The 24078-nt window shown below is 42.4% G+C and overlaps 4 protein-coding genes across 8 annotated transcripts in view; 3 read left to right on the top strand and 1 right to left on the bottom strand.

Annotated features, from left to right (window-relative positions):
* Window positions 1-2354: 2354 nt before the first annotated feature.
* On the top strand, window positions 2355-7762 carry tmem222b (transmembrane protein 222b). Its single transcript, XM_061760781.1, has 7 exons — window positions 2355-2545; window positions 3058-3142; window positions 3397-3428; window positions 3508-3604; window positions 4221-4351; window positions 4573-4730; window positions 7484-7762. The coding sequence occupies exons 1-6, from the start codon at window positions 2424-2426 to the stop codon at window positions 4658-4660; spliced, it is 555 nt and encodes a 184-aa protein (XP_061616765.1). The 5' UTR covers window positions 2355-2423; the 3' UTR covers window positions 4661-4730; window positions 7484-7762.
* An 855-nt stretch (window positions 7763-8617) lies between these two features.
* Window positions 8618-11996, top strand: tpbga (trophoblast glycoprotein a). Of its 2 annotated transcripts, none has more exons than XM_061760708.1 (2): window positions 8618-9183; window positions 10577-11996. In XM_061760708.1, exons 1-2 carry the CDS (start codon window positions 8909-8911, stop codon window positions 11430-11432), a joined length of 1131 nt encoding a protein of 376 aa, XP_061616692.1. In that variant the 5' UTR covers window positions 8618-8908; the 3' UTR covers window positions 11433-11996. The 2 variants fall into 2 exon arrangements, with proteins under 2 accessions (XP_061616692.1, XP_061616691.1); XM_061760707.1 differs by having other exon boundaries at window positions 10508-11996.
* Window positions 11997-17773: 5777 nt separating this feature from the next.
* On the top strand, window positions 17774-19836 carry LOC133471300 (uncharacterized). The gene is made up of 4 exons (XM_061760748.1): window positions 17774-17928; window positions 18024-18085; window positions 18955-19714; window positions 19778-19836. The coding sequence occupies exons 1-3, from the start codon at window positions 17906-17908 to the stop codon at window positions 19707-19709; spliced, it is 840 nt and encodes a 279-aa protein (XP_061616732.1). The 5' UTR covers window positions 17774-17905; the 3' UTR covers window positions 19710-19714; window positions 19778-19836.
* Window positions 19837-21080: 1244 nt separating this feature from the next.
* The window catches only part of arid1ab (AT-rich interactive domain 1Ab), a 45633-nt gene continuing 42635 nt past the window's right edge, over window positions 21081-24078 (bottom strand). For all 4 annotated transcript variants that reach the window (XM_061760549.1, XM_061760551.1, XM_061760550.1 and 1 more), the window contains one exon: window positions 21081-24037. In XM_061760549.1, the coding sequence (XP_061616533.1) occupies window positions 22265-24037 (1773 nt within the window). In that variant the 3' untranslated portion in view covers window positions 21081-22264. The remainder of the gene's footprint in view (window positions 24038-24078) is intronic.

Raw genomic sequence — 24078 nt, 5'->3', positions numbered from 1 at the left:
GACGCACCAGAAACTATGATGATCGGACTGTATTTCACAATTCTATTGTTATTTGATGTTCTTTTTTTTTTTGTAAGTAATATCATATGTATAGTATTGCTTGATAGATAGATAGATAGATAGATAGATAGATAGATAGATAGATGTACTTGTAAATAGATCACCAGTTATGTTTAAACAAAAGTTTTCCAGGTATTATTTACTGTTGATGTTTCTCATGAACTGGTCGCTAGCATATCGCAGGGCACTGTAAATATTAAACATAAAAAAAAAAAAAAAGGAAATTATTATTAACAAAAATCAAAATAGCAATTAAAAAATATTTGTTTAATAAGGTTGAGGTACACCGTGTTTGTTGTTATTTATTGATGCATTGATTGATAGATTGTTTGATTGTTTTAACCAACAATTAATGTACAGTGCTTAACAGATCTACTAGACCAGTACAAAATGTAAGGTTTGTGCTGCATTGGTAATTACCAAAATGGTTAATATACCAGTATGCAGAAGCCGTTTAACCCAAATAATAGTTTTCGAGATAAAATATCATCATGTTATCGTAACATTAATTTTCGGATTTACTGTTTTAGCCAAATGTAAAAGTTCTGTTCCCAGATGTGTTGCCTTCCCGCAAACAAGCAGACAGCTGACATTTCCCTTTGACTGCACGGGAAAAGGACGACAAGTCCGGAGCATCTCCGGCCTCTAATTGGCTGCACTCCCATCATATGGAGGTGGCATTTCGCCGGGACAATTCCCAGCGCTCTCCCTCCACCGGTGTGACTTCTCTTATTAATAGCTTCCTCCTCATTTTTTTTTTTTTTTTTTTTTTTTTTGCTGAGCTCTTTGTTTTGGCTTTCCTTGTACAATATATGGCCTGTCACCTCTAATGGGAGCCGGGATTGAGCGCAGAAGGCCCATGGGGGTGGGGGCTTGGGTTGGCCTTTTGTTTGCAGATAACGCTTCACTTGCAACTTTATGGCCACGCCAAGTGAGATAGTGTATTTGTGGGACAAAATGTAGATCATATCCGCTTGTGTTGTGCTTGAAATTGCCCAAAGTGAGGCAATGCTCCCTAAAAATTATTAGCTTCTCTTGGTGTATTTTATTTGGTGGGCAAAAATGTGAAGAAATGTTAGTGTTGCCTTGATTTACAAGTTTATTTCGTTCAGTGACCACACTTGTAACTCAGTGCAATTGTATCGCAAATCATCTTTTCCCATTGAAATGAATGGAAATGCCATCAATCTGTTCCAACCTCCAATAAAACACACCAAAAATGATGTTTTTTTTTTTAATAAGAAAAATAGTACTCTATAGTATTGCTCTTTTTTTTAAAGACATAGAATGTAAATAATCAAATGCTTTGTGCATCATGATTTCATGCTTTAATTCACTGCGTCGCTCCTTCTGGTGTGCACGCCTTGGCCACCAGGGCGTCGTATAATACGTACGGACGTACTACAAGTAGATCTAATGATGAAACACAGACTACCGTCGGAACGAAACTGCAGTAATATTAGTCGTTCTTCACAGAGGATAAAGAATATATACCCGTGAGTAATTGTTGTATGCTCTGTTAGCATGTGTTGCTTTGGTTTTTGTTCAAATATAGGTTTATAACTACCGCAGTAGCGATGCTAGTTCCGTTACCCCGTCTGTTGTGCCGATTGTTGGGAAGTTTTCTGTCCCCATCTGCACTGTAACAATTTTTTTTTTGCTCTAAACTCAAGACAAAAAAACAACATCAACAACAAAACTGGCAGAGTGACGACTAGTGTGCATTAAAATGTGTTTGGGCCGTTCGCTTAAGGTTTTATTTGTTTTGAGCATGGTATAGCCGTTCAAATAAAATGCTGTAATATGGGCCATGTATTGATAACAGATTTCCAAGGATGTCCATTTATGTGCCTTTCTGTGACTCCTCCAGTCTCTGACAGACATGGACACGAACATGTGGATTCAAAGGTTTAGAGACGTTCAAATCAAGTTAACCTCAAAAGGTGCATTTTAGGTTCATCCTGAAATTTCACCCGATGCCCAATATTCCTAAATAAGTGAACGGCGACGTATTCTCGTTGCTCAAAAAAATTAGCTGCACCGTTCGTAACCTCGGAACGTCGTATCTTGTTCGAGCCGAAAGCGGATTTATTTCAAAATAAGATAGATCACCCAAAAAAACAAACTGAAACGATACTTTAGCGCCACGTCATGGCCGGTATTTGTTACTACGTGAGTACTATATCCAAATATAATCTATGTTTTCATACGAATATTGCGTTTACGCTAACGACAAACACGTTTGAATGTTTTATTGTGAACTATAAACGGAAGCGTCTCCCCCTTGCGTTTGTGGGACTTGACGGAGTCGTAGGCGGGACGTGTGGATTCTGGGGAAGTTGATTTCCCCCCCTTAGCTGACGATGGCAGATTTGGCCGAGAAGAAAGAAAACATGAAGAACTATCACATAGCGTCGGAGAATATTAACCCGCTGGCTGCTCGCTTCCCGCACTGTATCGTGTGGACGCCCATCCCCGTGTTGTCGTGAGTTAAGCTAGCTAGCTCTGCGTTGTGGTTCTCGACTTCTTTTGGGCAAAAATACCCGGATGTGGCGCTACGCGAAGTGACGGCTTTATTAGCTTAGTAAGCTAGCTGTCAAACTACCTTGTTGTTGACGTCATAATAACAAAATGTATTGAATAAAAACATTGATAAAGGAATTTGTATTACACGTTCCAACCGTTGAAATAAGTGTGCAATGTTTAATAACTGGGAAACTGTGATATTGCATTAAAAGTTTTGAGAAGATCAAATTAAGTTAACCTTTAATGGTTATAGGGAATTTTAAGTTCGTCCTAAAATGTAACCCAAAAGTCTAATACCCAAACTTTTTGTGAGTAATTAAAATATAAGTCTGTCCCTTTTATGTGAGTATTAGCCCAGTAGCTTTTTTTTTTCATACTATCAAATTATATTAATAAACAATAAATACTACACTACACAATTATTATGGCATAATTAATTCAATTATGTGACTATTTTCATTGTTTTGCCAGATGGTTGTTTCCATTTATTGGGCACATGGGCATCTGCACTTCCTCCGGAGTCATCCGCGACTTTGCCGGACCCTATTTTGTCTCCGTAAGTTATTTAATTACATTGTGAATGTATTTCAAATGTGCAGCACAGTGGACTGGCCGTTTACGTGTTTGCCTCACAGTTCAGAGATTTCGGGTTTGAATCTCAAAAACAACCAAAACAAATAAAACCTCATAGGAACGGCCCAAACACATTTAATCCAGGCCTTTGATCGAAGCGGGGAATCGGGTTCAAAATCGGCCTGATTATTGATACGTGTGTACACCGCTTAAGTAAGTTTTTCCTTTGTCGTGCAGGAGGACAACATGGCTTTCGGGAAACCAACCAAGTGAGTAAATCCCATGTTTTTCCTTCTATAAATCAGGCTTAACTCGCCTTCCACACTACATTGTCGTTTCTCATCGGAGGTACTGGATGCTGGACGTGAGCAAAGTTTACGCCGGTGGCTTGAGCGCCTGGGACATGGCCGTGCACGACGCTTCGGAGGAGTACAAGCACAGGATGGTAGGTTGCTTCCCACCCTGTTAAGACCAGGGGCTAACCTTTGTGCTCAAGGGCCATATTGAATTTTTAAAACAGACATATGGGCCAAATGATGTAAAAAAAAATCAAAAAATAATTAAAAAAAAAAGGATATCTGAATAGTAATACAAATTAATTCTAATTATATTATTTATAATTAATGATGATTCATTAACCAAAATTTATAAAATTAAAAAATGAATTTGTATGTAAATGTTTTTTTTAATTTATGAATAAATTAACCAGTTATTTAATACAATAGATTGATGAATACATGTGACCTTTTTTATTTTACTAATATATTTTATTGTAATATTTATGATAAATATTTAAGGATAAGTGTTATTTTTTTTGTTTTGCTCTATTTTTGTCTTTGATTTAAAGAAATAAATTACCTGTTATCAAAAAAAATTTTATGTAAAATATTTATTTGACTCATAGTTGTCTTTCATTGTTTACAATAAATCATTTAACCAATAATTAAATGAAATAAATACAAAAGAAGACAACGATGTAAATGCTCGGAGGGCCCCTATTATTAAAGAAAGAAGTGGGCGGTATGCCCACGTAACAATTTGTGCATGTGTGTTCTTTTAAGCACAACCTGTGTTGCGACAACTGCCACTCGCACGTGGCCATGGCTCTCAACCTGATGCGCTACGACAACAGCGCGTCGTGGAACATGGTCAAGCTCTGCCTCCTGGTTCTCCTGCACGGAAAGCACGTCAGGTATCGCGGGGAGTTGAGGGCGGCGCATGAAGTTGCCGCAACGCCACACGGGGAAAGTCTGTCGTTTGTGCTTTGCGTGTGCCATTAAAACTTTTTGGGAGTTATTAAAGATTATTTTATAAGTCAATATGAGTTAAAGCCAACTTCATGCAGCCTATTAGGGGCACCTAACGAAGTGTCCAGTGATGTATTGATAATGTCTTGGATTGATTGGTTTCTAGCTGCGCCGGGTTCCTGAAGACGTGGCTGCCCTTCCTCATGCTGCTGGGCGTCATCGTGACGGTGGTGCTCGCCATCAACCTCCGGTGACCGCCCCCAGGGAATGTTGGGGAACAACGCGAGGTCTCCCCCTCCCCCGTCAAAAAGACTGAAAAAACCTGTAAGAGACGCGGGGCTGGAATGAATGTCGCACAAATCACCATCACTGCCACGCACCACACAAACACAATATACAATAATAATAGTAATCCACATCTCTCAGTGGGGAAACATGTCTGAATGATCATAATTCAGTACTTGCATCTTTTTAATCAATTTTTTTGTTCGTATTTTAAACCGTCATCTCTGCCTCAGGGTGAATGTTGTCATTCCGTTAAGTGCGAGTCAGTGCTGACTGCTCTCAGTTAAACAAACAAACAAAACAAACAAAAAAACGTTCAGTGCCAAAAGCGAGAAACCGTGGACAAATATTTTTCAGTGAGCCCCCATTTACCACGGTGGTTATGTTCCAGACCCACCCACGATGAGTACAAATCAGCGATATAACCTTATTAAAACACACTTGAAGTTTTCCCTAGTGCCTGTTCTCACACTCTCACTGCCAATAAATGGTCAACTATTGAATAACATCACTTTGAGGAAATGAAAAGAAGACTCTCTTGCTCTCATGGTTCTTTAAAATAAGAGAAAGAAGAGAATTACACATTATTTAAACACCAAAGTGTTCAACCAAACCATACTGTATAATTTCGTCTTCATGAAAGTCTACACTTAATGCTCACATATAATGTAAAATGCCATAGATGGGCTAACAGAAATAAAAGGTTAGCGTAGATGTTACGGTAATTATAAACCTTCAAACAAGTGCTACTTTAACACACACGGAGCAGTAACATACAAACACAGCATACAACAATAATAAACTCTAAATTCGGACTTGCTTGTACAGTGTACTGTAAATGCAAAACAAATATTGCTTAGTTATTGCAGCGTTGAGTGCAAACGATCAACGCGCTGCGAAGAGTGGGGCGCTATTCCGTCTTATTGGCTCGAATTGCTCCGCACGGCATTTTCTCGTCGAACGCCAAGCCTGAATGGCAGCTTCACAGATGCCACGTCTGCTCTGCAAGTGCCCTAGTAACAACCGCGATGTGCAGCGGTGTCAAGATGCCCTAGTAAATGACACCACCTGAAAAATAATGGGTGGGGAAGCCTTTCTTTTACAAATCAATAAGCAGCTTTTGTTCTGAAATGCTTCGCGTGGCACTTTCTCTTTGATCTCCTAATGGTAATGGCAGCTTTACAGATGCCCCTACAGGTGGCGTATTATTTTGTGGGTCTGAAATCCTCTGCGTGGCCCTTTCTCTTTGATCCCTGACCTTAAACGTCCTCTTTACAGATGCCACGTCTGTTGTGGTCTGCGGTGTCATTGTAATCGCCTCGAAACACATCAGCTATCCTAGGAAAAAGTAACTGCAGCCATCTAATAATGACACGCACGCCAAAAACATTTATTTTAGGCGAGGCGGTTATTTAAGGTCGAGTAGACCCCGCCATTAATTTAGGCTCTATTTGAGGAAATTAACGTTATGAGAGCAGTCATTCAAGTTCAACTTGAGTGTTGTTTTTTTGACAGCCTTTGCGTTTCCAGTGTTATTTTTGCCTCTTTAATTCCACACAACGGCCGCCACTCCACCTCAGTTGCCATGGCGAACACATCCAAATCTCCCCATTGTTCCCAATCACATAGCTCCTTAAGCCCCCCCTCTCTTCCGAAGTAGCAGGTAGCCAGGATGGCTCAGGTTTTCACGCTGAATAACCCGAACCCTCCTCAACCCCCCCCAACACCCACACCAACCTGACAAGTGTCCCTCCTGCTGTTTTTCCACCTCTACTTCAAAGTCGCCGCGCATCGTCTACGCCGCTTGACAGTGCTCCGAGCGTAACCCAGCGCTAAAACTAGCAGCTAACGTAGCAGTCGACATCTTCTCCTTGTTAAGTAGCCCAAATGAACAGGCTCAAATGCCAGAAATCCAAGCTCAGTCATTTCTTCACAAAAAGTTGGTCAATTCTGCTAGCTAGCTAGCTAGCGTGATAAGCCAACGTAATAGTATACACATTCACTCATTGTTAAACAGCCCAAATAGACATGCTCAAATGCTTCGAACGCAACGAAATGATACAAACTGTTAAGTCCTTTGTTCACAAAAAGTTAGTCAATCCCAATAACTAGCCAGCCAACTAGCGTGATACGCTAACGTAGCAGTAATTGTCACTTCACGCGAACATTTCCTACAGATGGACTCAAATGCATAACACCAGTCGCAAAAGTGCTAAATGCGGCTAACCAGAATCCACACTTGTGCTCGGTCTGACTCATCGTTTCCAACGAGTGTGACACTTGCTAACGGCTAACTGAGGTGTCCACTTATTTCTGGCTAATCTGCTCTTCTCATCTTCTTCATTCACCGCAGTCATTCGTCTTTGGGAGCACAAATGTTGCAAAAAGGCAAATTAAAAAAAATTTAAAAAAAAAAAAATATATATATATATATATATATATATGAAATGAATCCTTTCATGCGGACTGAAATGAGGTCTAGTAAGCTGCAAATTCTGATTTCACATCCCAAAAAAAAAAAAAAAAAAAAAATGCATTCACTTATTTAGTAAGATTTTGCTTAGAAATGCTCGCAATTTTGAAATCCGGGTCAGCTTTGACATATTTAGTAGCTTTAACTCTGGCTCTGACCTGACTTGCACATGATTCTTCAAAGGTTTTTTTTTTTTTTTTTTTGCCAATTAAGAGCATATTTCGTTCAAATTGATAGTTTCAAGACCCTCTTAGGGCAGGCAGGATATTGCCGCGACAGTTCAATCATTTTAAAGCGTTTTTTTTTTTTTTTTTTACAGTTTCCCCACCGTTGCGGTGCCTTGCGGTAACCAGGAGCCGGCGGGTTGTGGAATGCGAAGACCTGTGGTCCGCTGACAAAAGCTGGCGGTCGGTGGTGGGGGGGGGGGGCGCTATCAATATACGCTTAGGCCCGTCCGCAGCCTTCCAAACTCTCTGATCTCGAGAGCGGAACCGTAGACTAGCTCCATGCAGAAAAACCCCTGCCAGGTACTGTCTGGACAAGAATGTATTTGTGAACATGTATAAACTAATAAAGATGTTTATCATTGTTGTAAAAAGTGTTTTTCCCTCATGTTTGTTGCTGATTTACTACATCTCTTTCTTAAAATTGTTATAAATAGTCCGAATACACATTAATGACAAGATATCTCCTCCACTCACAAACTTTGATACTTAAACCCGGACTCCCCAAGTCTCACTCAGGGGCCATTATTGTGCACATGAAAGGAGGGCCCCTCGCAAGTCCCGGTCCCCAACCCCCCCACGGCAGCGCCGCTGACCACCTGGGTGGGTACGCGACCAACATCCGTCGTGAGTGTCGGAGCCAAAAGTCGCCGCGATGCAGTTGAAATCCGCATCACAAAGCGGCCCAGTGGCAAAAGGGAGATTAGCGGTTGATGCGGGCGGAGAAACTACGACCTTGGACAAAAAGGCCACATTTCTTTTTTTTTTTTTTCAGTATAAAAAAAAATAGATATACTTGATAGTTTTCACTTTTGTACTGATCAGATCCAGATTGCAAATTTGTCAAGTTTAAGAAATGAGTCTGGGTTGCATGCAGACTGGTCATCCGGCGGAGTTGAATCCTGACCGGATCGCATCCGTTTCAAGGTAATCCGCATTTGAGGAGATTGCACAATCCGGATCTGATCCAAAGTTATTGTTGCGATTTTTGGATTGTCCCATTTGGGTCGCCATAGCAAGGTCTTAAAAAAAAAAAAAAACAATAGAAAATTGAAATGTAAACTAATTCAAACTAGTGTGATACATTTCAAGACGAGAGTAAGAAAAGCATCAGTTGAAAGTGAAAATGAAGAGTCTGCCCCTCCTCGTGTGAGGGAGGCCGACCCCCCGACCCCCCGGGCCCCCGAGCCCCCGAACTTCAAGCCCCTCCCCCTACGCTGCGTGCGCGATGCTCTCTTTTTTTCTTTCTTCTTCTTCTTTTCTAACTTGATTTGTTTGCAAAGAAGCGACGCCCTCTTTCTTTTCTCTCGCAAAGGACCCCCGCCGCACACACACACACACACGCACACCCTTCGTCCGCGACCCCCCGCCACCCCCCCACTCGTGGCTGCCGGTGTTCGCATGGAAGTGCCCGGCAGCTCCGCACTCGAGGCGCGCGGCCGGTGGAGATGCGCATTCGGAGCTGAACCTTCTCCACTTCTTCTCGTCGTTCTTCTCCATCCTCCTCTTTCCTGGCAAACATGCCGGACTTGAGCCACTGTCGTCTGCTGCTCCTCCTGCTGCTGCCGCTGGGCTCCGTTTACGCACCGCCGTCGTTCTCCTGCCCGACGGGCTGCGAGTGCTCCGAGGCGGCGCACACGGTGAAGTGCGTGGCCAAGGACCTCCGCAGCGTCCCGCTCGGGATCCCCGGATACGCCCGGAACCTCTTCATCACCGGCAACCGGATCGTGCGCGTCGGCCCGGAGTCCTTCAAAGGCCTGGAAAACGTCACCAACCTCTCCCTCAGCAACAACAGGTATAACCTCATCCGTCCGTCCGTCCGTCCGTCCATCAAGGAAAAAGCAAATACAATTCCCTAGAAAATGGTATCGAATTATTACGTGAATTTTTTTTTTTTTGGGGGGGGACATGATTGTTCTATTGACGTTTCTAAATATTGTTCATATATATATATATATATATATATTACTGTTAGGATTGATGCATTTTGTTTTTAAGTAAGAACAAAATGTTGCTTCTATTTTTTTCACTTTTACAAGATCTGCGGTGTCTAGATGTTTTGTTTTGTTATGAAATAACAAATATTAATAAGTATATATGTTTAGACATTGAAGCAAACAGTTTTGAAAAATATTTTGAATAGTAATTGCTTACTGTTATTTTTGACATCATTTATTTTCTTATTGTTAAGATTTTTGAATAGTGTTTAATATAAAATAAATATACATATTTCTATTTAAATGTGAAGGTTGATACTTTTTTAAAGGAACAAAAATGAGAACGTGTTATTGTCCATGTTTTTAATCATTTATGTATTTTGTAGTTTTCCATCTTTGAAGTTTGGGCTTTGCCTTGTTTACCTTTTGAATATTTTTTTTTATTTCACCAAAATCATTCTTGCATGTTGTTTATGTATTAACTCTTTGATATTAAATGAAAACATTTAAAGATATTTTTAAGAGTCAGTTTAATTATTAAATGAAAAGAATTGTTGTATTTTTATTCCAATTTTTAAATAGTCTGAAATCTCTTTTGCTATGTTGGAGACAATAGAAATCAAAAGCAGCAAAATACGGAATGAAAAAAAACAAAACAAACATCCAAGGACCATACATATTGTATCCTCTAAAAATATTGGTGCCTTTCAGTGTGTGCGACTTGGTCACCAGGTGGCAGTATACTACGGTCACGCAGACAAATGAAGAAGACTTTCACAACTACTCGAGTCATCGAGTAGCTTAATAGTTGTCAATTCATTTGATAATCTATTAGTTTTAGATTAAACGATGAATTGTTATGTTGTCCGTCTACATGTATCCGTTGCTTGAAGGGTTGTAACTCCGGTGACTTCTAGGCTAGTTTCGTTAGCCCGTCTATGTGTTAGCATTAAGTTAGTGGACATAAAGGCAAAGTCAAGCTGTTGTTTATTACGCACAAGGTGTAATTGTTTTTGTTAAATGTTTCGTTCGACAGTAAACTTCAACTGGGACGGGCATTAAACACCTTGAAGCTTCTGTTTTGAAGATTTGGTCACATTCTGCCAAACTGCTGCTTGTTGTGAAGTTCACCGCCACCACACGGCGCTTGTATCTCAAATTTTTGCTCTCAATTCAAATCAGGCCACTCGTATTTCAAGGCAGCGCAGCGATTCGTGACGAACTCAAGAAAAATCTCCATCTGTCCTCCAGGATTTCCGAGGTGAATTCTCACGCCTTCGCCGGCCTGCCGAGTCTTCGTTCCCTGGACCTGAGCTCCAACCAGCTGGCGGTGGTCCACCCGGAGGCCTTCACGGTGGCCAACCAATCCCTGCGCGAGCTCAACCTGAGCCGCGCCCTCTACAACGACTCGGCCGTGCGGGACTTGGCCACGGCGCTGCGCTGGAGCGGTCTGACGTCGCTGCGCGGCCTGGACCTGTCGCACAACGGCCTCATCTACCTGCCGCCACGTATCTTCTCCCACCTGGGCGCGCTTCGGCGCCTGCTGCTGGCCAACAACTCCCTGGTGGCCGTGCACAACGCCACCCTGGCCGGTTTGGAGGATCTCCGGGAGCTGGATTTGACGCTCAACTCGCTGAAGAACGTGCCCGAGGAGGGCCTGCGCGAGCTGGACTCGCTCCCCGAGGCCAAGATCCTCCTGGGGGAGAACCCGTTCACGTGCGCGTGCGGTATCGAACCTTTCGTCCGCTGGCTCAACCGTTCCCGGGGACGCGTCCGGGACCCGGAGCGGCTGGTTTGCGCCTTCCCCGCCGCCCTGAGGAACTCCTCCCTGCTCTCGGTGGTGGGCGCCTCCGGCAGCCTGGGGTGCCGCCGGAGGGGCGCTGGCGCCGAACTGGCCCTGCAGACCTCCTACGTGTTCCTGGGCTTGGTGCTGGGCCTGGTGGGCTTGGTCTTCCTCTTGGTGCTCTACCTGAACCGCAAGGGCATCAAGAGGCGCGTGTACGACATGCGCGACGCCTGCAGGGACGTGTGGGAGGGATACCACTACCGCTTCGAGATCGACTCGGACCCTCGCCTGTCCCAGGTGTCCTCGGGCACCGACATGTGACACCCCAACAATCCTAGCGGAACTTGTAGAAAATGTACACACGTGTCTGTAAATATATATATATATATATATATATATATATATATATACATAAACAAGCGTGTTCTTAAACTTGGATGACAGCGCCACGCACAGGTCACATGACTCCTGCTTCCTGTCTTCCACGCGAACAAGCAAGTGCCTCAAGTCCAAGCGGTCGCCGGCCAATCGCAGGGCACATAAAGAAAAGCTGCCATTCGTGCTCACATTCGGAGTTTTGAATTAAGCTGACTTTCGGCGACAGAAGCGGGATGCACCCCGGACTGGTTGTCGGCCAATCGCAGGGCACATGTAGACAAGCATTCGCACCTCTGAACAATTTAGAGTCTTGGGTTAACCTAAGACGACATTTGGCGAGAGAAGCGGGGTACACGCCTTTGCGATAATGCACGTTTTCCCTGAGGGACTTCGTGAAGTGGCCCGTTTTGCCGGATTCAATGAATGACATCTGAATTCGTAGCAAATTTTCATTTTTTTTCAAGCCTCTCGCATCAGGAAGGAAGATAATTCAGCACAGGCCCAGCCCCCCCCCCCCCCCCCCCCTTCCATCCCCCACCCCCAAATTCCCCCTCCCTTTCTTTTCATGAAGCGTTGCTTTGTTTCAGCGCCTTGACTTTTATTGTCACAATGATGAGAACCAGTCGCGGAGGCCGCGGCTCTTCAAAAGCCAGCTCCACGTTTTTCGGTTTAAGGAACTTTGCTTTTCTTCCCGTGATAAGAGGCAGATGACTCCGGACAACGGCGGCCGCGTTCGTTCCGAGCGAGCAACTGAGATCCACATTTTGCAACAAAGATATCATAAATAGCTCTGTATGTTTGATTCGAGGGTACAAATGACTTGATTGCGCCTCGTTTTGCTGTCTTTCCATTGTTTCAAGCCAAAGAAGAAGCATCCTCCTCCTGACTTTTTAGCCATTTGACTGCATGTGCAATACCGCAATAAAACTACACAAAGCAGCGATGTGACAACAAGCCTCATTTAGTCGAAATGCACGGTGACCCCGATGTATGAAAACCGTCACAACTTGTGAAAACGGAAGGGAGGAATATCGTTTGCGGCCCACGTGGAGAACTTGAGTTGTGTTACCAACGTCACCATTGTCGATGTAATGCGGAAAAAAAGTGTGACATTTGTTCTGTGCACACAATATAATATGGCTATGTATTCCAATCTTTATTTGAGGATGGTTTCAACTGAAAAAGTCGTAAACTTACGTGAATAAAGTCGTTTTTTTTTTTCCAGGAACAAAAATTGCAATGTTTTATTTTGTGGGGAAATTATGTATTTTTCTAGGGGAAAAAAATATTTATATATACTTCTTGTAAAATCATGCTTTGTTTTCTTAAAAACAAAAAAAAAGAATTTTACAAGAGTAAAGTTGTGGTTTATTTTTGGTCGTAATGTTATGGGGAAAAATTGTATTACAGGAAAAAAAATCTTAAGAGAATAAAATCATATTTTCAGAAAAGAAAGTTATAAAATAAAGTCATTTTTTTCAAGAAAATCTTATGAGAATAAAATCAGATTGTTCATGAAAAAGAGCATATTTTTGGGGGGAAAAAGTTGTAATATTATGAGAGTAAAGTCGTATTTATTTCTTAGAAATTGTATATATTTTTTCAAAGAGAATAAAACTTAATTTTCTGCACAAATAGACTTTACATGAAAAATGAGAATGAGAGAATACATTTTCCATTTTTTTTAGTTGTAATATTACAAAAATAAATATTTGTCAAGAAGAAAGAAATCATATTTTTTAGACAAAATCAAAAAGAAGTTTTCTTTTTCCAAAACGTTCAAATATGACTTGGTAAAGTATGCTGTTAGGCTAGCATTTAAAATAAAAAAAACAATCCTTTGGCCTTTTTCTTAATATCTTATTGTCGTGTAACTCAACCAATCACGTGTTCACTAACCGACGATGGCTTCCAAAGCTTCATTGGGCGAGTAACAATTCGAAGTGAAGGCGGAGAAAACAATGGCGACTGGTTGGTACGCAGACACAAAGGGCGGCTCGGATGGCAAAGAAAACAAAAGCTTGTGTTTGGGCTTCTTTGTGGTTTTTTGTGTGTTTTTTTGTTGTTGTTTTTTTTTTCAGAGACCCTCCTTCACTGTCTGCTCTACATTACGCTGCCACGTAATAGGATTCCCTCAACGATGAGCACTCGGCACCCGCTTTTGTTTAAGTGTCATCATTCTTAATCATGGCCGCCGGAATGGCGGTCCCGAGGGAAAGGTGGGCTGGGTTAATTTGCTGTTATGCAACATGCCACAGGCTTTGGGGGTGGGGGCAGGCCCCGTGGTTGTCCAGTAACAAAGTGGCCCCCGTGCCCACGCGTCATTACTTCTCTCGGACTCATTAAGGCGGCGTGGCCGTTTTGGAAATGTTTGCAGCGAGGCGGCCATGACGGGGAAAGGAATGAGCACTTCCTGCTTCTTTCTTCTTTCTTTTTTTTTCTTCGTCTTCACTTCCTGGTTCTGGTTCTTCTGTAGAAGCTTGTTAACAGAAGAAGAATGGATCCAATTAGAGCAACATGCACGTCACAGCCCCCCCCACACCCCCCCCCCAACCCCTAAAAAAAAAAAAAAACAGAGCTGGGGGGACCTTTTCAGGTTTGATTAGTAATAAAAAAAAAAAAAAGAATAAAGTTGTAAGCTTATCAAAATAAAGTTGTATTTTTTATTTTATTTTAGAAAAATGTCTTATTATCAGAATCAAGCCTTTCTTGATTATTACAAGAATGAAGTTATATTTTTAGAAAGAAAAAGGCATAATTTTATGAGTATATAAATATATTTTCAGGGTAAAATTATTATTTTTTTATTTAATGAAATTTATTATTTTGTTTTCCAACATTGAAGTCATTTTTTAAGAACAATATTATAATGGGAAAAAAGTATTTTAGAGTAAAATTTAAGTTTTCTTTGGAGAAAACAATATTAATATTGCAAAAATAATAATAATCAAGTAAAAGAAAAGAAAGTTTAGGGAAAAGTCAACATTAGAGCATAATGTTTTGTTGAAAAGTTACTATTTTTAATATAATATTTTTTTGTTTTAAAATATGTAAGACTGAGAGAATGGTGTTTTTTTCTTAAAGAATTTTACAAGAATAAAGTTTTTTTTGAAATTATTTTTTAAAGTAGAACAGGGTTAATATTACAAGTGAAGTCTTATTTTCTTTTTTTTATAAAATGAATTTTTTTTTCCTTGAAAAACATTAACTTAGTTCCTAAAATTGTTTTTCTAATTGTAAAAAAACATTTTTTTAAATATAAAAATACTGTATGAATTTGTTTTGTAAGATTGAGACTTTTCTCAAACAAAATACGACTTTGTTCTTGAAAAATGTTTACTTATTTTCTAAAAAATATTAAAATCATCAGCTTTGTAGGGGACCTTCTCTGGCTCTTCTTCTTGCTCTTAATTAATTTTCCGCTGCCCACGAGCCTTGTGCTTTCGCTCTTGCGTGTGTTCGACTGGGGAGTCTTTGACGTTTTCGTTCTCGATCTTGATCTTGTCTGGGAAGATCTTGGCGAGGCGCGGGCGGCCATGTTGGGGAATCGAGTACAGTTTAAAAGGCGCATCATCGTTGTGTGAGCCAAATGAGTTTATTATGTGCCGTTGCCTGCTGGCAGGCATTCCTTAGTTCCACGGGGAAAGCCGCTATTGTTCTGTGACACTCTTGAGCAATGGGACGTCTTCTAACTGTGCAATCAAGAGAAGTGGCCTCGCTCCCGTCGGAAGATCAAATCAATACTTTTATTCTAAAAAAAAAAAAAAAAAACCAACAATAATCGCGTGTTTTCGCAAAAATATTTTTACCTCATAAAAACAACCTTTTTTTCAAATATAACAAAAATATTTTTGTAAGATTGAGACTTTTTTCCTGAAAAAGCAATAAAAAATAGAGAATAAGAAATATGACTTTTTTTCTAGTAAAATGTTTACTTATTTCCTAAAAATATTTTTTGCATCATAAAAAAACAACTTTTTATATCAATTTTTTTTTTTGCAAGATTAAGACTTTTTTCTTGAAAAATCTATACTATAATATATTTAAATATAAAAATACGATATGAAATATTTTTGTAAGATTGAGATTTTTTTCCCCTGAAAATCTATACTTCTCCCAACAAAATTGTCATTTCTTGAAAAATGTTAATTTTCCCCCCAAAAAAATGTCCTCATAAAATCTTTTCTTTTTGAAAAATACTACTCATTACTCATTCTAGTAGAGCAATTCTCCTTTTTTTCATAAGATTGTGACTTTTCCCCTAAAAACAAAATCATACTTTCCTTAAAAAAATATGACCAAATTTTGAACAAAATATTACTTTTTCTTAAAAAAAGATAATTTTGTTTTGGGAAAAAAAATCTTTTCCTCAATTTATTTTCTTAGAAAGCATGACTTTTTCTTGAAGAAATATAATTTCTTTTTTAAATAAATGATCATAGCTTTCAAAAAAAAAAAAGAAAATTTTCATTAGACTGTGATTTTATTTCAAGAAAAAATACATCATTAACATTATTAGGCTTATGACTTTTATTTCCAGAAAGATATGACTTTTTCACCAACAAAATAAGATTTCTTTGGAAATATTTGGGGACTTTTTCTCTTGGGGAAGATGAACATTTTGTAAACTTACATTTTCTTTCTTGAAAAATCTATAATTTTCTTCTTGGGGATAAAATCCTGAACAAAAAAAACTTTTTTTTTCTTTAAAAAACTGCATTTTCCTCTATTTTTTAATTATTGAAAAATATGACTTTTTTCTCTTCTCTTTTTTCATGTCACAATTGTAATTTTACACTGTGCAAAGATGTTAGCATGCAACTTAGCAACCAGCTAGCTGCCTGTGAAAAAGTCTTCAATTCATTTTCTATACATTAAAAAGAACATAGAGTATAATGTAGACACAGCTAACTGAATAAAGCAGCGTAGGATCCATTGAAGACTTTCTCCGTCTGGTTGATTGTAAATGGCCTTGACCCATTTTAAAGGCGGGACCAGATAGCGGCAAGCGGCCGAATACTTCATCATCTGCCTCACGTGTCGATAGCTCGGCCTGGATTTGAGCGGCGCGTCTGGGAAAGACAATAGCGCGCCGGAGAGAGCGAATCATTTTAAACACACACACAGATCAGATCCGTCTTTGCTAGTGATTCATTTTTGCCGCTGTTCATTATTACCGCTACGTTACGCCACGGCTCGGCCTTTGCATCCGCTGTTTAATGCGAACGTGTTGCAAGATGACGTGCGCAAATTATCTTTGCGCTAATATGTTAGATTACGACTTAATTTTCTCGAAAGTTAAGTTATCTGTAAAGAAATAGTGTTCCCTCGTTATATTGTGGTTCACCTATTGGGGATTCAGTGTATTGCAGATTTTTTTTTCATATTCATATTGCGAATAATACACCCTATTGTGGTATTTTGAGTGTATGCTGTAATTTTTTTGGGATGGTAAAATAAACTTTGTTGCTGAAAACATTAAAACTGTAAAAAAACAAAAAAACAACAACAACAACTGAACAATAGAAAAAATCATTAAAAACACATTATAAGGAATAAAATGTGCATAGTGTACAGTACTACTGTGCAATACTGTATTTTTAAGGGTTTAAAAGATGTTTAAGATAGGAAGTATGGAAAGTTTTTCATAAAGTATGGTAATAGGAGTGTGCTAAAGATCAATAAGCCTCTCGGAGGGTAGTACAGCTTTAAACAATGTATAAATAATAAAAAAATATTTGATCAATACTTCTCAGATTTCACCTATTGCGACTGTGGTCCGGAACCTAATAATAATAATAACACTAATGATAATAATATTACTACTACTACTACTACTATTACTATTACTACTACTAATATTCTATTATATTGTATTATATTATTTCGAGTTTCCTAGCGGGGATTCCTGGCATCGGATTGGTCTAGCAGGAGCATTATTACAGCAAATAATCAAAACATTGACACTGTCAGAGTGGTATTAATTGAATAGCAATATGATTGGGTTGGCGTATGACTATACCGCGGGTTTCTGTCCAAAATTACAAAAAAAATGACATCAAATAAAAAGTGGAATGGCTGGAATCCAACCATATGTTTTTCCCAACTTCTAATAATAAAATACCCCCACTTTATTATATTTAAGTACACATTTGACCATTAATATGAGTTACACCGCAGGTTTTATGGCTTTATGTCCACAGACAAAAATTCCAACGATCAAAGACAAGCCACACACACACACACACACACACACAAGCATACACACACACGCCTGTAGGCCCTCACCTTGATTAGGACAGGACAGGATTGGAAGCCTTAAAAGCGACCCGTTTGCAGATCCTGCAGGTGCAGAGCAAGTAGCTTGAAGTTGACCCGTGTGGCTACTGGTGCGTTGACCCAGGCTGCCTGCAGAAATGGCTTGTGGAATTTATTTGGGGTAAGTTTGACTTAACATTGATGTGGCATTGTTAATTTGGGTGTCAGTTTGTCCCTAAATGTGGTTGTTTTTTCGCTTTGTGTGTGTGCGTGCAGGGTCTTTTTGATTTGCTTCCTTCAAGCAGAGCATGTACGCTGTTTGTGGGCTTCTCGAGAAGGTGAGCGCAAACACTTTTTTTGAAATGTCTTTTTAAAGTTTTGCTTGAGCAGAACGTGTACACAAAAATGACCTCCAAAGGTATTTTACAATTGTCCTATTGCTCACCAGTTAGTCCTAATTAGGAGCTAAATCTCATAAAAGTAATCTTTCTGTAACTTGTAAGTGTATCAAAGAGTTGTAATTTTAAAAATTGATTCCTGGAAATTTTTTTTTTTTTTTTTTTTTTTTGCTGCAGTGCTTTTTATAAATTTGCAATACAATCAGTGATTCACTGAGTTAAAAATTCATAGCTTTTAAAGGCTTCAGAAATTGCAATTGATGGCAATTTCTTTAAAGAGCCTGTTTTTTTATTTAAAAAAAAAACGTATATACAGTAGTGTAGTAGGCCCAAGTGATTATAAAAGGCAGAGACTTTTTTTTTTTTTTTTTTTTTTAAAAAGGACTCACTAGTCAATATTGTAAGCACTAAGGTGCACAGTTTGAACATTAACATTTTTAATGTAGGAAACCGGAAACACAACTTAAAGGAAAGTCTTAAAATGTACTGCACACAAGCTAACTGCAAATTTTAGCCATTTGAAAACTATTTTTAAAACTTAAAGCCAACTTAATTATACTTAACAAATGCCTTGTCAATTAAATTAAGCCACTGTAATATTATGCATGTTGAACATTCAAGTTATTTACGTGCCAGTAGTGGTACCTGGTCCAGTCTACTGGACTCCAACTAGCAGAGACGAATTACTTGGTTTTTTTTAAAAAACTCGTTCACTGCCATTGACGACTGAATTCGACATGTTACCATGGAGGCCAGGCAGTGAATGTTCAATTACTTTGCCAATAGAGCTTCTGATTCTTGTTTTGTAGCTCAAGGCAAGACATATGTTGGCTTTGTGCAAGACTATGACGGCGCTGGCGGTCCAAGACGTGACGGCGGCACCGGCAAGGCTCACCAGAATCAATTCAGACAAGCGGCCCAGGCTCGGGCCTCGGTCCAAAGCGGCAGTGGTACCGGAGTCTCCGTTGACAGCTACCAAAGATCCGAACAGTTGTCGTCTCAAGGCGGCTACTCGTCACTCAAGGTGGTTCGACGCCGCCCCGTGGCCGCGCCCCTCAAGAAAGCGGTGCCCGTAAAACCCGAGCGGGCGTTCCTCTCGACAGCCATTGCGAGTTCCGGCTCTCTGAGCAGATTCAAACCGCATACCGGACTCAAGAAACCGATCAGTGGGGACCACTCCAAGTCGTCGTCCAGCTTGTTCGCGACAGGTTACGGCAAACGCAAGTTCTTGGCCAACATGCAGACATCAGCCAAAGGGGCTGCCGTCAAAGTCTCGATTGGTCAAAAACCAGGAAGACATCAGAAAAAAACCTACAACTACTACAACCGGGGTCAGGTTGGGGTCCAAAGCAAAAAAGAGCAGTGGGCAAGCGGCGGCCAGTCCGACAGGCAACGCTACGCCCCCACAAACGTCCTGATCATCCCAAACCGCTACGGTGGCGTCTCCATCAGGCGCCTGAAGGACCCCGCGTCCCAGAAGACTCAAAGGGGGGCCCTCCACAAGCCTGCCACCAGCTGGGCTCACTCGGGGACCAAGTGGGCCAGAATCAAGCTGCGACCCTGAACATGGTAACGTCCACTCGAACGTACAGTTTTAACACGATCTCAAATATGTCTCCCTCTTTCCAACAGGAGTGACGATGGATTGCCATTTTAGTGTTTTTGGAAAATAAAAATGTACATAATCTAAACTCATCTGTGTGCTACTTTTTGTAACATTCTCACTCAGTACTTAACTCTCGCAAATTGGAACCAGAGGGTTTTTTTTTTTTTTTTTCCGTGTAGAAATTAATAGAAGGTATACCGTTTCAGCTGAATACTGGTCTTGCAGATTTAGTTTTGACAGATGGCGGCAAGCCTTTTTACATTTCCTGAGTTCAGCGCAATACTGAGCCAACTCTAATTTCCAAGATGGCTTCGCCCACTGCAAAAACATCCCATCAGTGAGGTTCAGAGATTGGAAGACAAAGTAATTCTGTACCTTGGATGGCAGCGTATCAACATGTTTGTATAAGTGATTTCATTAAAGGTTCTTCTCCCACTCCTAACACTTGTAGCGCTGCTGCCATCTAGTGGGTCACCGTTGTATGGCATACTGGGACGACACATTTTGGAATAAAATTTAAACTTTATGGCCGGCCGGCATCATTCCCCCCCAAAAACTATACTTGAAAAAGGCCTTGGCTTTTATACTTTGTGACAATATTCTCACAATCATACACTTTGTTTTTGGAGTTCTAGTACAAGGGTGGGGAAATGTTGGCGCTCAAACATTTGATTTTCAAAGCTGACATGGGGGCAACATTTTAAATTTTGTGTTTCAGTGTGGGATAGTTGCAGCACAAAAAAAATGTACGTTTGATAAAAGTTAACAAATTAAAAAATGTTAGTCCTACAGAGCAGACAAGCTGTGCTTGTTTCTGGATGCAGTTTAAATCAATTGCCATGTCTGCTAACCATCACTAGCATATCTATGGAATTTCACACTGTAAATTCATCTATTACAGATTTTTCAGGACTAGAATATACATTTATATACGCTACAGTTCAAAGATTTGTTCAGTCATTTAGAAATGTCCTTTTTGAAAGAAAAGCTTCATTAAGGTGCATTAATGTAAAAAAAATTATCAAATAAGACTACTAAGTGACAACCTTTGAATGGTAGTGCATGTACATAAATTGGAACTGGACAAACAAAAAAAGTGTTACGCTGCATCTTCACTAGCCTCTGTTATTTCCCCCAAAAGTGGTGCTTTGCTGCCATCATGTGGTATCTATAGGCAATTAAATACTACTACTCCGGTTTGTGCCATTAATGGAAAGGCTTGATCTCAAAAGCGGGCGAACAATATCACATTTCCACAAATAGTGGCCCTTTTAGTTGAGGAATATAAAATCCTACTTTCAACACAGGTACTGAATAAATCCACAGCAAAGCTCTTAGCAAGATTTAATGTACATTTATTCTTAACACGTGGAACATATAGTATAAAGATTTGATACTGAATAAATGATATTCATTGAGCCAAAAAAAGGGCAGGTGGGTCTTGGGGGAGGAAAAAAAAGGGAAGGGGGCAGGGGTAGGAACTTTACATCAAGTTTTTAGCTACATCTGAAATACAAATATGCAGAATCCGCATCACTGGAAAAAAAACAAAAACAAAAAAAACCCAAAACTTTTTCTTCAAGGTCTAGCTGTTACTCAGACATGATTTTTTTTTTTGTTATATTCTCTACAGCCGCACCAGACAGTCTCGTGTGTCTTGTGTGTGTTAAGTGGTAATTTTTAAAAACGGTGAAGCGACAGAATTGAGAACGAAAAGAAAGGGAGCGCACGCGCGAGAGATAGAGGGGTGTGTAATTCATGTACAACATGGTATATATACAGCGCAGCCGGGTGGGTCTGCTTGGATCTAGCGCCGAGGAGCAGTCCTCAGAAGAAGTCATACAATCAAGGGACAAAAGAGAAGAAGAAGAGGTCGGGGTGTTGTAGGTTCACCGTACTTTGGGGGGTGGGGGGGGCCGTCGCTTTCGACAAAAACTACAGTTTGCTGCCAAGCCGGCGTATCTCAGTGTGAAACAGTATTATTACAGTATGTCGACACTTTCTTTGAAGGTGTACAGTACAGGGAAGGAAAAAAAAAAAGTCCTACAATCTACTGCACAGGAGAGCACACATGTCAGCCCCCCGAATGTGGTTCGTGTGTGTGTAGGAGGGGGCGGGGGGTGGGGCATTACAGCAATCCCGAGACCTCGCCTCGGGGGGAGAAAGCAAGCTTCCCCAAAACTGACTGTAAACGAGACAGCAACTTTGGTTACAGTTATTTTTTTTCTGGATATTTTTCTATTTTCATTAAAAAACAAGTCGTTTCAGGGCTAAGCGTGGGAAGGGGGGGGGGGGGGGGTGCGAGGGAAGGGGGGGTTCCCCATCCATTCTTCTCCTGCGGTCATCTTTCTACTTCATGGTATTCCTTCCTTTTCGCAGTAGAGGGAGAAAGACAGTGGAATCCGAGGTGATTTTGCATAAATAATAATAAAAAAAAAAAGTAGGACAGTCAAAAGTTTCGCTCACAAAAAAGTCAGGGCGCAAGGGGAACGGAAGGAGGGCCTCCACGGCTGTCATGACTGGCCGACGAGGAAGAGTACGTCGCAGATGACCTGCGACACGGTCGAGTTCATGAGCGGCGACACGGACACGTCCAGCAGCCGCGACTCGTACAGCGTGAACTCGGAGTGGTTCTCCTCCAGCCGGGCCAGGGCGTGGAGGGCCCGCGCCGCCCTGCGCATCATGTCCACGCTGGTGGGCTCAAAGTGCGCCTGCATCTGGAGCAGCGTGCTCTGGCTCTGCTGGTACTGCGTGGCGGCCAGGCTGTCCTCCAGGAAGCCCAGCAGGTTGCCCACGCTGCCCTTCTGCACGGCGATGGCGCGCGCCGCCAGGCTGTCGCCGTGCGCCAAGTTGGCCAGCAGCACCACGGCCATCTCGCGGCAAACGGCCGCCTTGCGCTCGCCCACCAGCCGCACCAGGGCGCCGTACAGCTTCTCCAGGCGGCTGAAGGGCGGCGTGGCCAGGATCAGGTCCACGTTGTTGTCCTGGATGCTCAGCTTGCTCAGGGTCTCCAGGACCAGTCTCTGCGGCGACAGCGAGCCGTGCGGGCCCAGCGTGGGGAAGGGGTCCAGGGCCTCGGCCGAGGGGCACACGGCCCAGTGGAGCAGCCCGTCCAGAAGCGGCAGGCAAATGCTCTCCGAGTACACCGACAGGTCCAGCTGGCCCGAGATGTTGGCCAAAGTCACCAGGCAGTTCTCCCGCAGAACCTCCAGGCAGTCCCACCACCACTCGTCGCGCTCGCAGCTCACGCCCTCGTCCTCCTCGTCCTCCTTCTCGTAGGTGACGGGCGCCTGCTTGCGCTCGGGGTGCCGGTGGTGCAGCAGAACCAGGCGGCCCAAAAGCAGAAGCAGACCCGGGTGCTTGGACATCTCCTGGTCGTTGCCGGGCACGAAGGACAGGCTGCGCACGATGTTGGACACGCAGACGCAGCGCCGCGCCAGCGATTCCTGCCAGTCGGCCAGCGTGCTGAGCGGCGTCTCGTCCTTGCTGTGCGGCTCGTCCTCCAGGATCTTCACGTTGCGCCGGCTCTGCAGCTCGGGGTTGATGCTGAACAGGTACTTGCCGTTCTCCTTCTGCTCCTCGGCGCCGCCTCGCACCGCCTCCTCCGTGACCGAACCGGGCCGCGCCGACAGGACGTCGTCGATGGTGGCGGTCACCGGCGCGCCCGCGGCCGTCGGGAGCTGCGGAACCACGGACCGCGGGATGTCCGTCCCCGGTCTGGTCTCCTTGGGCGAGCGCTTGCGGGCCTTAAGGCGGCTGACGCGGCTCTCGAAGTGGGTCTGGATGTGCTCGGTGATGTCGCCGCCGCCCACGCTCCAGTGGACCAGGCCGCTGTTGAAGCTCTGCCGCTGGCCCAGCTTGGACGCGTGGCTGCCCTGGAAGGGGTTCTTTTTGCGCACCACCTTGATGGGGAGTTTGTCGAACTTGCTCGCCTGTTTGGGCTTCTCCGCGTTGGAGTCCTGGGAAGACCCTGAGGTAGCAGGTTCCTTGACCCGCAGCTTTTCCTCGCCCTCGCCCCCGTCTTTCTGGGACCTCTCCTCCTCCTCCTCTTCCTTCACCCGCACCCCGGTGTCGGCCGCCTCTTCGTCTTCGTCGTCGTCCTCTTCGTCCGTGTCGACGACCTCTCCCTCGGGCATCGGCACGTCTTCGTCAGAGTCTTCGGCGGCGTCGGGGTCGAGGAGGGTGCGCTGGCCGGGGTCGCCCACTTCGTACTCCTTCAGGATGCCGAAGATCTCGATCAGGCACCGTCTGAAGTACTCCACCACCAGCTCCAGGAAACCAGGGAGCTGCGAAATAGAAATCCAGTCAGCAAAAGACAAAAGACGAT

The sequence above is a fragment of the Phyllopteryx taeniolatus genome, chromosome 21, assembly GCF_024500385.1.
Source record: "Phyllopteryx taeniolatus isolate TA_2022b chromosome 21, UOR_Ptae_1.2, whole genome shotgun sequence".
Classification (NCBI taxonomy): Eukaryota; Metazoa; Chordata; class Actinopteri; order Syngnathiformes; family Syngnathidae; genus Phyllopteryx; species Phyllopteryx taeniolatus.
This window is presented reverse-complemented; position numbering and strand designations above follow the sequence as displayed.